This window comes from Gymnoscopelus microlampas (assembly GCF_963454915.1).
Source record: "Gymnoscopelus microlampas genome assembly, chromosome: 3".
In the NCBI taxonomy this organism is placed as follows: Eukaryota; Metazoa; Chordata; class Actinopteri; order Myctophiformes; family Myctophidae; genus Gymnoscopelus; species Gymnoscopelus microlampas.
In genome coordinates, this window is record NC_139940.1 from 28,507,398 (window position 1) to 28,519,817 (window position 12,420).

General features: G+C 40.1%; 1 protein-coding gene across 2 annotated transcripts in view; it reads left to right on the forward strand.

Moving 5' to 3' along the window:
• LOC311042619 (solute carrier family 45 member 4-like) overlaps nt 1–12,420 on the forward strand; it is a 28,265-nt gene that overhangs the window by 3,647 nt on the left and 12,198 nt on the right. For both annotated transcript variants that reach the window (XM_084053454.1, XM_084053453.1), the window contains exons 3-7: nt 7,878–8,066; nt 9,072–9,251; nt 10,261–10,934; nt 11,499–11,654; nt 12,111–12,359. In XM_084053454.1, coding sequence (XP_083909580.1) covers nt 7,878–8,066; nt 9,072–9,251; nt 10,261–10,934; nt 11,499–11,654; nt 12,111–12,359 — 1,448 coding nt within the window. The remainder of the gene's footprint in view (nt 1–7,877; nt 8,067–9,071; nt 9,252–10,260; nt 10,935–11,498; nt 11,655–12,110; nt 12,360–12,420) is intronic.

Here is a 12,420-nt window from a genome sequence, read left to right on the forward strand (position 1 = left end):
GTAACATGCAGGGGTAGAAATGATGTGCATTATTCTCTTTAGGGCTGCAATAGTTAATCACACTACTACATTTAATCGATTATAAATAAAACGTTGATTTTAATAAAATAACAGATTTTGGGGACAAATCTTAAAAAATCGCAGATCTACAAGCTTATAACACTTCACAATGCAACACGTGTGAACTTGTAGATCGGTTATTTAGCTAATTGTTGTACGTGAGCTTGTAGGATTTTTTCACTTTCAAACATGTTTTTAATTTTTATTTTTTTTTATGGAAAAATAAATAAATAAAATAAATGAAAAAGGTTATTGAAAAAACACGGCCCTTCACATATTCAATGTTCATGGAGTTTTATTGTTATTCCATACAAGTACAGAACAAACTTTGTAACCAAGTTCCTGGTCATGGCAGAACTTATTTTAATGTTTTATTTATTTTTTATTAGAAGGACAATCAGTCACCACAATCTGGTGACAATCAGTCACCAGAACCAAGGACATGTGTTTAAATAAATACATCTATCATGATCAAAATGGAGTTTGAAGTTACAGTGGGATTGTATAGGAAGGGGGTGTGTCTGATAAAATGAATATCAAATATCTTAATACTGAATCAAGCAACGTAAAAACTGTCTGGTGCTCACAAAAGCCAGAGTAGACGTAAAAATTAACTCGATCATGTTTGAAAGTGAAATATCCCTAAGTGGGTGAACAGAGGATTTATTTTGGGTATCCCAGATTATTAGCAATAATTTAGAGTTCAGAACTTGACATATCTACAGATAATGTTCCGTTGAATATACACAAAATACACACACATAAATGACATCCTGTACCTACAGTATCTTTAAACACAGTAGCAGAGAATAGATGCACTGTGAAGTCCAATAGGGCTGTATAAGCCGATACAGACTAATAGATGAATAAAACAAATTTGCAATTACAAAATTTCATGTCGATTTGTTGATACAGTATGTAAAATATATTTAATAAATCATTAAAATAATTAAAAGTAATCGATAGAAAAATAATTGCTGAAAAAAAATAGCTGCAACACTATCATTGTCTTATCCATTGGTTCTCAAAGTGGGGTCTGGGTACCCCAGGTGTACTGGGGGGGGGGTGTACCAGGGGGTCCCCAGCTAACCCATAGCTAGCCACTATGGCTATTCAAAAATAGCGGATATACAAGCTCATAGCGCGGTGCACTCCCGCGCTATGACCTTGTAGATCTGCTATTTTTGAAAAAATCCCTGGCACAAAATATTTTTGAGATGGGTGGATCCGTAGCCAAATGCATATCATTTTGGGGGTCCTTGACATGAAACAGTTTGAGGACCACTGGTCTTATCAACTGCTCTGGGTCGTACCGAAGGTGTTATGTGAGCCTTTGTGTCCAGTAGTCGCCAGCCAGAGGGTATGAAGCGACCAGGTTTGCCACCATAGCAGAAATGGAACAAAAGGCCTCTACTCCTGGCTAGGTATGGCAGGAATGTCTAACACAGCACATTTCACGCACTGTTTTCCTACCGCTTAGAATATTGTCGGAAAAAAAGTGTGTTTGTAAAGTCTCCTTCAAAAATCCATCAAGAGGTATTTTGAAACATTCCGCTGCTCCCAAACACTCATTTCCTGTTTTGTTCATATTCTTAGGCTCTCCATTGTGGTGATAGGGGTAATGTGTTGACATACTGCTGAATGGTTTCTTTAACTATGGACCAGGATCTGAAAGAGGCCTGTGTGACCACTTCTGTTTTTTTCCCCACATGTATTGTTGATTATCCTGATAACGGATAAAAAATGTATTCTTTTTAGATTATGGGCTGAAGGGTTTAAATAACATCTTGATAACGTTTCAGATAAGCTGCTGTATATCCTCCCCTGTGTGAAGAACAGTCAAAAGCTACTGTACACTGGCATAGCATTAGATTTTAATCACTAAATTAAGTTGATTGATTGATTGAGACTAATGACAATTGTGCCCCATGTTTCAAGAAGTGTAGTATGTATTTTCCAATGTATTTTCCAATTAAAATTCAGTATTTCAAAGTCCCAGCTTTTAACATCCAATTGTCTAGCAACGTTTTCTTACAACATCATCCGCTGACACATTAGCCTGCCAGATCAGGTGTAAGTGTACCAGAAAGGGAAGAACAGTGTTTTTGCAGGAGTGGTTTGTTACACATGGCTAGGTTTCACATGGCTGGCCAGAGATTTAACCGTTCATTCATTACATGTTTGTTAGAAGGAAAATGTGATTGACTTTTAAAGTCAATGATCCCCTGAATCATAAAACAAATATTGGTGCATATCATTTAGGTCAGAATTATGTTAAGGCAATAATTCGCTCCAGGGCATGGCATATTGTGATTATATCACAGCTAAGGGGTGTGATAATCTGTGAAGTAGCCTAATCCCAATACATCATGTCCTGGAGTGAATTATTGCTTTGATAAAGCAGTTACCAGATATGGCAACATGAGAATTATAGACTGAACCCAATTAAAACATGTTTTAATAACAATCTTACCACAAGAATGTTGTTTTACAAGAATTTCGCAAGAAAGTTCATCAATCTCATCTTTCTGCAACTTTGTCTGTTGTCCTTTTAATTAGGGTGGTCCCAGATTTTTTGCTGGTTAAAGATCGAAGTTCACTTTAAATGTTGTCATTGTGTTGTCAATTTCACCTTGACCTACAGATATTAATGTTTTTTCTTAGCTGTGGAGCTGTGGAACAGTTCCCCATTACTATCTGTAGGTCAAGGTGAAATTGACAATTAACTGTTCAAGACATTATATTTCAAATCATGGTATATGGTTATTATTTATCCTACCACACCTATCAAGCATCAGTTTATGTAATTTCACATTTTATATTTCACTATTTATGCTTCATATTCTGTTGATAGAGTGGGTAGTTTTAATGATCAGAATATACATTCTGCTGAATGAAATACAACTGAATCCCCTCAACCACAACTACTGTACACTTTAATGGATTGCACTTCAGAAACCACTTTAAACACACACACACACACACACACACACACACACACACACACACACACACACACACACACACACACACACACACACACACACACACACACACACACACACACACACACACACACACACACACACACCAAATGAAATGAACAGACAACACCCAGGATTTGTTGATTCAAAACAGGAGCACACCAATCAGAACAAAAACACCTATCTCATGATGTCCCAAGAAGGAGAATTGTTTAGCATTGTTTAGTATTGTTTAGCATTGTTTAGCTTGCTTATCCCATTCTTACCGTGAACACATCTCTGTCATTTTAGATTTCTTTGGCTATTAAAAATCTACAAGCTTGTGGCGCGGCACTCGGTGCCACGCTACGAGCTTGTAGATCAAGCTTGTAGATGCAACTCTTTTAATATATATTTATTAAAGCGAACATTTGTCAAATATTTTGTTCCAGGGACCCCCCAGAAACAAAGATTTGAGTTACAAATGTTCGCTTTAAAAATATATATATTCAATTTTTTTTTTCTTCAAAAAATAGCAGATCTACAAGCTTATAGCGCGGCACTCAGTGCCACGCTATGAGCTTGTATATCTGCTATGTTTGCATAGCCAAACAAATGTAAAGTAACACAGATGCGTTCCCAGACTGAATGAGTTATCACTAATAATCCATGTCATATCTTTTTGTCACTCTCTAGCCAAAGCGCAGCCACTTTGTACACGGAGCGAATGGACAGGAGAGACAGAAAGTTTAAACATTTCCCAGATTCCATGAAACTCTAAGCTATCTGAATTATGTGAGAGAAAAGTGAGGAGAGGGAGGCAGCGTGGGTAACATCATGCATGTTGTTCCCTTGAGAACCAGCAAGGCACTCCATGAGAAGTTTCCATTGAAATCTATTGACCTTCCCTTTTTCTTTTTTTTTAAGGAAAATGGAAAGTCCTTGTAGCTGCATTTTGTTTGAATCTAAGATTAACCACTGACATTGTGTCTCACATGTAGATATTGTCTCCCATGTAGACTGTATTGTCATCGTGACTACAGCAAAGCTTATTTCACGTGATTTTGAATTCGTTATGAACAGTGGTGTAAAGTAACTAAGTACATGTACTCAAGTACTGTACTTATGTACAGTATTGTATTTGAGGTATTTTTTTACTTTACTGGAGTATTTCCAATTTTCAATACTTTTACTTCTATTCCACTACATCTCAGAGGCAAATACTGTACTTTTACTTCACTACAATTATTTGAAAAGTTTAGTTAATAGTTACTTTGCAGATATAAATTATTATATTATAAAACATGAATTAACCACTTTAGCCCCATTTTATACCTAGGCTATTTGAAAATATCAGATCTGCAAGCTCACAACGCGTCGCATTGTGAGCTTGTAGATCGGATATTTTCAAACATGTTGTACTTTTATTTTTGGTGCTTTAAGTACTTCTTCCACCACTGGTTCTTAATCAATCGGATGACGTCTCTGTCCATGCTGAGGTTTTAGCTCTTGAGTTTTGGTTGTTAAAGGTTAAACTAGAGGAGGATTTTGCAACGTCTTTGTTGGGGTGCAAGTCGCTCCATTTCACTCTGTCTCTCTCTTTCTCTGTCCCTTGTTCTGTCTCTCTGACCCTTCGACCTGGTAGTCACATTCTGTTCTGTGCTGAAGTTGCAACAGACCTCACTGTGTGTTCTCATTCACTATACAGTTGGTTATAGAGAAAGGCTTTTGGAAAGCAGTGTTTCTTTAGTGATGGACAGGGATGCTGGGGATGTTTTGTAAGGGCTATTAATAGGGTGATTTAACAAGCCTCGGTCCAAGGGGAGATTACATTTTCTCTTGGGTACGACCCAGGGGATACAGACATTTTAATGGCATACAGTATGTTTGCCATTCCTCTAATCCTGTGTAGTATTCCTTTGATCGTGTTCAGGCCTTGATTTTCAGGTTTGTAGCTTTGTCAAAGAGTTTTCCATATTCGAAAATGTATAATTGAACAATATCAGAGAAAGTCACCCACTGAGTTTGCATTTTGGGTTGATTGCTGTATGCTGTAGTGTTGTTTTGACTCTTCTATCCAGGACGACTGGGTATTCATTATGTAGCAGATGCAGGACATACTGTAGTTAAGATGATATTTTAAAAGGGTGCACTGTATTACCTAACTTATTTACTTTTCACCTGGTCCACAGGCCTGTGAGCCATGATGCAAGAAACCCTCCTGTCAGGGTGTGGTTTGGGCCTGTAAAGACATGTCCACTCCACTTCCTCAAACTCATGTCCCGTCTTGAGTAACTGAAGGCATGCCAGTAGGGAAAGGGGGTATTTCTGTCACAGAACATTTGCATATGCACTATGTGAAATCTGGCCGCTTCATACAGTATAACCCACCCTGACTATTAGGAGCAGTGTGCGCCAATTCAGCGCCCAGGCCCAGCAGCTAGGGGTTACCCATTCAATCCCATCTCTGTCATTTTAGATTTCTTTGGCCATTCAAAAACAGCAGATATACAAGCTCATATGAGTATCTGCTTCTTTTTTTTTTCGGGACCATTTGTGCAAATTTTTGAATATATATATTTTTAAAGCATAATTTGTAACTGTCAAATGTCTCAACAAATGTCTTAATTGTTCAGAAAAACTATTGTTGCTCTATCAGTAGTGGTCAAACTTTTTCTTGCCAAGGATCTTTTTGGCCTTCGATCCCCATCAAAATATGCTGTTCAAAGAAGCAAAGATTATTGAGTTAAAAAATATGTTAAAAAAATAATTATTATTCAACACAAATTTATTTAGATTTAAAAAAATAGCAGATCTACAAGCTCGAGTATGAGCTTGTAGATCTGCTATTTTTGAATAGATAAAGTATAAAAATAATGGTTATAGCAAAAAAAATGACACATATGCGATTGAATGGGTTAAGTGTCTTTCTCAGGGACACTTCAACATAATAGGCCGGGGCCGGTGGGCAAACAGGGGACCTTCTGATTCCCAGATGGCCTCTCTACCCATTCAGATGGCTGCCCTGTGTACCCTGTACTTACAATGGGCCTTCCTGTTAGACACATATAGTCCCAGATCAGATACAGTAGTTACTTATCTCTCTGAATTGTCTGTTATTGACTAAAAACGGCAATGTTAACGTGCTAATAATTCTTTAAAAAAGTTCTACACGCTTACTTGAAACACCCATAGCCAATATATATATAATATATAAATATAATATATTTGTAAAAATATATATTTTAAAAATGAATACTTAGGGTTTTACTGTGTAGAGACTCTGAGAATGTAACCTTAAACCTATGATTACACCCCACTAGGCTTTGGTCCATATTCAATAATATTGACTAACAATATGTATTTTCTATATTTAGAAAAAACTTAAATGTTTTTATTTTTTAATAATTTCCTATTGAGCCAAGCAAGACAACTTCAACAAATGACTTCCTCCATTTGAACATACTACATTATATTGAGCAATAGAAACAGTGTTCCCCACATACTAACCTTACCCAACAGCGTGTGTGTGTGTGTGTGTGTGTGTGTGTGTGTGTGTGTGTGTGTGTGTGTGTGTGTGTGTGTGTGTGTGTGTGTGTGTGTGTGTGTGTGTGTGTGTGTGTGTGTGTGTGTGTGTGTGTGTGTGTGTGTGTGTGTGTGTGTGTGTGTGTGTGTGTGTGTGCAGAAACAACAACAACACTGGACTGGTTTAAAACTACAAGGCAAGCTAGCTTGCCTTCCTGCTGCAGATCACACCGTCTCTCATACAATATAAAATAATTATGCAGTTGATGAGGATATAGTCACCTTTACAGTCAAAGCCAGATTACAGGTCCTTCCAACCAGACTCAAAATCTTTCTCTGTGGTACCCTAATACGTTTCGTTCTCATTGTCTGCACCACCACACTCCAGTTACTGAAACTCTGTCACATATTTTGAATGGCTGCTACATACAGTATATAAGGGAATGTACATTGCTAGGCACGACAGAATTGTTGACTTATTAGCCAAGGACATACTGTAAGTTCATACGTTCATACTACCTATGTTCATGTGCAATAATGAAAATGATACCTTTTCAGATGTCACAGCTAATAGACCAGCTGTTGTTATTGTTGATGAGGACAGTAGAGAAGTGACCATTTTGGAAGTGGCATGTACATTTGACCACAGCCTGGAAGAGGCATTCCTTACCAAGGTGCTTAAGTACCAACGTCTTAAGGATGCTATTATACAGCTTGGTTACAAATGTAAACTGCTTGTGTTCATATTTGGAAGCCTCTGTATGTCCATAAATCAGTTGTGAGAGGCCTGTAGATTGCAGGAATGCCCAAGCCAAGAGCTAAGGCATTGGCAAAATTCTGTTCAGTGTCTGTGATAATTGGCAGTCACCATATATGGAGGAGGCGATGCTTCCTGTACCCGTGATCTGTATCCTGAAATACTTGTTGTTGAGCTTTGCCAAGTTTGTGCATCTACTATTGTTTGTGTTCAAGAATTTCTTGTTAAAATGTGAACGTGTGTGTGTGTGTGTGTGTGTGTGTGTGTGTGTGTGTGTGTGTGTGTGTGTGTGTGTGTGTGTGTGTGTGTGTGTGTGTGTGTGTGTGTGTGTGTGTGTGTGTGTGTGTGTGTGTGTGTGTGTGTGTGCGCGCACGTTTTTCAGACTTGTTTTTTATTTTGGAATATCAATAAATATCTTTCTAAAAATGTTAAATGAAATCTGAATTGAGTATTTATTTGTTGTGATTTAGACATAAAAAGGATTATGCCATCTTGGGCCTAACCTAATTGAATGCTGCATTGCTGTCTGCCTGCCTGTGTGTAACTAACAGTATTTTGTCTCTTATTTCCAGGTCTTCCAAAGCAGTACTATAGTTTAACCTGGTTCCTCAGCCCTATACTGGGTCTGCTTTGCACTCCTTGGATTGGCTCAGCCAGTGACCGCTGTACTCTAAGATGGGGGAGGAGAAGACCCTTCATCCTGGCCCTGTGTGTGGGCGTGCTGCTGGGAGTAGCACTCTTCCTGAACGGATCCATGATAGGTGAGTAGGGGCGCAACAGCTAATCAAACTAATCTATAAAAAAAATCTATTATTTAATATTTCTTTTAATATATTTCGGTGAAATGTTTATTTTTTTTAAAATAAATAGTGAAAATAGCCGATCTACAAGTTCACAAGGCGTTGCATCGCGGCGCCTTGTGAACTTGTAGATCGGCTATTTTCACAATTCTTGCGTAACACTGTTGTGTGACCAAGTATAAAATAACACTTGAGTGATTAATCGGTTTGTTGATATATTATATAAATAATTTACAAATATAAATTATTTGATGAATCATCAAAGTAATTGACAGAATAATCGCAAAGAAAATAATGGATAGTTGCAGCCCTTTAGGTGAGTGAAAAGGATCTAAAAAAAGAACTGAAAGTGCTGAACATTCAGTATCTTTGTTGAGTGCAAAGAATTTGTGTCTTCCACCTGCCATGGTGCTAATGTAGGTCTGCAGTGGTGTAAAATAACTACCGTAAGTACATTTACTCAAGTACTGTAGTTAAGTACAATTCTGAGGTATTTTTACTTACTGGAGTATTTCCAATTTTCAGTACTTTTACTTCTACTCCACTACAACTCAGAGGCAAATATTGTACTTTTACTCCACTACAATTATTTGAAAACTTTATCTACTTTGTAGATTTTGATTATCATTACAAAACTTAACCACTTCAGCCCTATATACATTTTGGCCATTTGAAAATAGCCGATCTACAGGCTCACAATGCATCGCGATGCGACGCAGTGTGAGCTTGTAGATCGGCTATTTTCAAAAGATTTTTATACGCTTGAAAACTTGTGAAATGGGACATTCTGACAATGAGTACTTTCTACTTTTGGTACTTTAAGTACATTTTGATACCAGTACTTTTGTAGTAAATTTTTGATTCCGGACTTTTACTTTTTAAAAATCTTTCTTTGTAATTTTTACATTGCAGTATTGATACTTTTTCTTAAGTAAAAAATGTGAGTACTTTTCCCCACCACTGTAGGTCTGTCTATCAGCGACACCCCCGGTAGCCAGCCACTGGGCATCATCCTTACTGTGGTGGGCGTGGTGGTGCTGGACTTCTGTGCTGACGCATCCGAGGGACCAATCAGAGCTTACCTTCTAGATGTGGCCGATACCGAGGAGCAAGACATGGCTCTAAATATCCACGCTTTTGCTGCTGGTAACGTATAAAGCACATGTTCAGACAGAATGGAAGAGCGAGAGATGGCCTTCAACGTCATCTTTTTCTATCAGTTCTTTCCGAGCTTATTATTATTATTTATTTTTTATCATTATTTTAACTTTTACTCACTCACTTACTTATTTACTTGTGCACATTTAAGTGCCACTGTTAACACAGCTGATGTCAGATAGGATCAAAAGATTAATGACGCATGTTTAGCTTTCTTCACATTTATTGACTGGTACAATTTACAATTCAGACATTTTGCAGGACTTCCAAATTAAACAGGATAGCTCTCATTTTTGTATTATTATTATTATGTTATTATAGATTACCCTTGCAGTGTGGACCCATGGGAGGTCTTGCCAAAGTAGGATAAAAAACAACAACAACAACAGCAGCATACAAACCCAATAATACTGCCATTTGACACAGTTCAGTATGGGCGTGTCATACTCAGTTGAACTTACCACTCAGTCACTGAGAAATCTCTCCTGTCCAGGTGATACAGATTTTATCTTATAAAGCTGCAGGCATGAGAGATTCACCCTCCATCACTCCCCTTTTGATAACTTAAGTAACTCAATTAACTATTAAATTACTTGAATATTAACTCAAATATATAATGTAAAGGAAGCACCAATTGGGAACAAGGATTCCAAAGGATTCCAAACTGTGGTCTAGTATTCTGCGATATCAACTTTGCACTATTTTTGTATACATTTTCGGATGCCAAAGAAAAGTAATCTCACATATTGGCAGAATTGGCTTATTGTAATATTGTAGGATAAAAGGTTTATGATAATTAACCGGTAATGGAGATTTCAAATTAATGTTTCTGTTTCCGTTCCTTGAACCAGTTCAGAGCCCTGTGCTCCCATATGCTACCAATGGCAATCAATAATCTTCTCAAAATGAAAGTTTTCGCTGAAAAACGCATGCTGTCCTTGTTTTGTTGTCTCTTGAACTCAATAAGTGGGTGTATTATTCATGTTCTCTCCCTCAGGGCTAGGCGGCGCTGTGGGCTACATGTTAGGTGGTCTAGACTGGACCGACACCGCTTTGGGCCGCGCGTTCAAGTCCCAGGAACAGGTTCTCTTCCTCTTCGCCGCCATCATCTTCATCATCTCTGTCACGCTGCACATGCTCAGTATTCCAGAGGGGCCGTACAACCCGTCCCTGCAGGCCGAGGCCACAGCGGACGGGGACTCCTGCAGTCAGGCCTCCCTAAAGCCCAACAGCCTCGACCTGATCAGAGAGGAGGACGCCTTCACGTACGAGGAGGACAAACCTCTAAACGTTGTGGACGGGGACATGGACTTCCTGGATGTGGAGCGTGTTAGGAGTAAAAGCGACTCTGCCTTAGCCATACCAGACATCAAACTGGATCCCGATCTCGACCCGGACTCGCATCATTTCCCGCCCGAGGTGCATTACTTACCCGCGGAGACGCCGGACGAGTTCGACGATGTCTTCTCATCGACGAACCACGTCGATGGCGCCTCCTCCTCGCCCCCTCTTTCTCCTCCTGTTCTGCATCCTCCTCCTTGTGAGACTTCTCTCCCTGCTGGTCAGATGGTGGATTTGGAGCCTCAGATCAAAGACCAGATGGATGGCCCGCAACCTCCGCTTCTAAAGACCAGCCCAAGCACAGAGGACACTGTAAACACAAACGCAAGGGTAATAAGAAGTCTAGTGGGGAGGTGCAATGATGAAAGATCCTAATAGAAATGAAAAGTGCTTTGATTCACTGTGGGCGCTGGGGGCGTGTTCTCTCCTCCGCGTCATCAGTGCCCATACCCTCGGTGGGGTTGGCGAAAGGGCCTTTCTGTGTGGAGTTTGCATGTTCTCCCTGTGTCCTCTAGGGTAGGTACCCTCACAAAAATATGCAGTAATCCTGGTCTCTATACTGCCTCCCCCTGGTCAGCCGGGGCGCCTGATGGAGGGGAAAGGAACTGGTTGGAATAACATGTTCCTTCCACGCGCTACGTCCTACCGGGGAAACTCCCTCCTGTCAGGTGATAAGAAGCGGCCTGCTCACTCCTCATGCGTTGAAGGAAGCATGAGCTCAGTTTGGGGCTCTCCTCAGGCTGGCAGAGGGAGAATAGCGCCCAGGATTACAAGCTTAGGCATTGGCACTGGGTGAAAAATGGGTTGCAAAATCGTGGGATTTCTTTTTTTTAAAAAGTGATTTAGTTCTTTTTTTATACTGTGATTTCACTTTTCTCTTCCCCTGACCTCCAGGTCCAGCAGGGTAAGGCTGTCAACGGAGTAAAAGCGGTGGTGTCTGTTCCGGGTCATTCCCGCTCTGTGAGAGGCCGCGGCTCCACCAAGCAAGGGAACCGCCTCTTCAGCACGTCGACGCCATCCCGATCACACCCACACACCTTCTACAGACAAGTATGGTTTTCAACGTCTTTGTTTTAATACGTGTGTAGTACTAATCAGAAATATGGTATATATGTATATTTTTGGCTGCGTATTTAAAACTCTGTTACCTACAGCAGTGGTTCTCAAACTTTTTCATGTCAAGGACCCCCAGAATGATGTTTCTGGCTCAGAACCCCCTGTCTCAAAAAATATTTTTATGCCAGGATTTTTCAAAAATGGCAGATCTACAAGCTCATAGCGCGGCACTCAGTGCCGCGCTATAAGCTTGTATATCTGCTATTTTTGAAAAGCCAAAGTATAAAATATGGTTAAAGTGGTTAAAATGATTGTGACGCTATATTAACTAATTTGCCCCTGGGGGTCCCGGGACCCCACTTTGAGAGCCAATGACCTACAGTATTATGTCAACTCGATGGCTTATACGTGATGAGGTTGGTCCTTGTCCCCGTCTCTCTCTCTCTCCAGCCTTCCTTCACCTTCTCCTATTACGGACGGGTGGGATCGCAGCGCTACCGTCTGCGAAAGCCGGCGTCCGGGGCTCCTCGTGCGATCACCTCCTCCCGCAGCCTTAACGACCTGTGCGACATCCAGCGCCGCGCGGAGAGGCGGGAGCTGCAGCTGTCGGCCAGCAGTCTGTCGTCTGAGGGCTCAGACCTGGAGGGGGGAGCGGAGGGAGGCACCACCGTACGACTGCTCTGGCTCTCAATGCTGAAGGTAATACGTTCAGTGGTGGAAAAAGTGCTCAAATGTTTTACTTGAATAAAAGTTTCAAAAC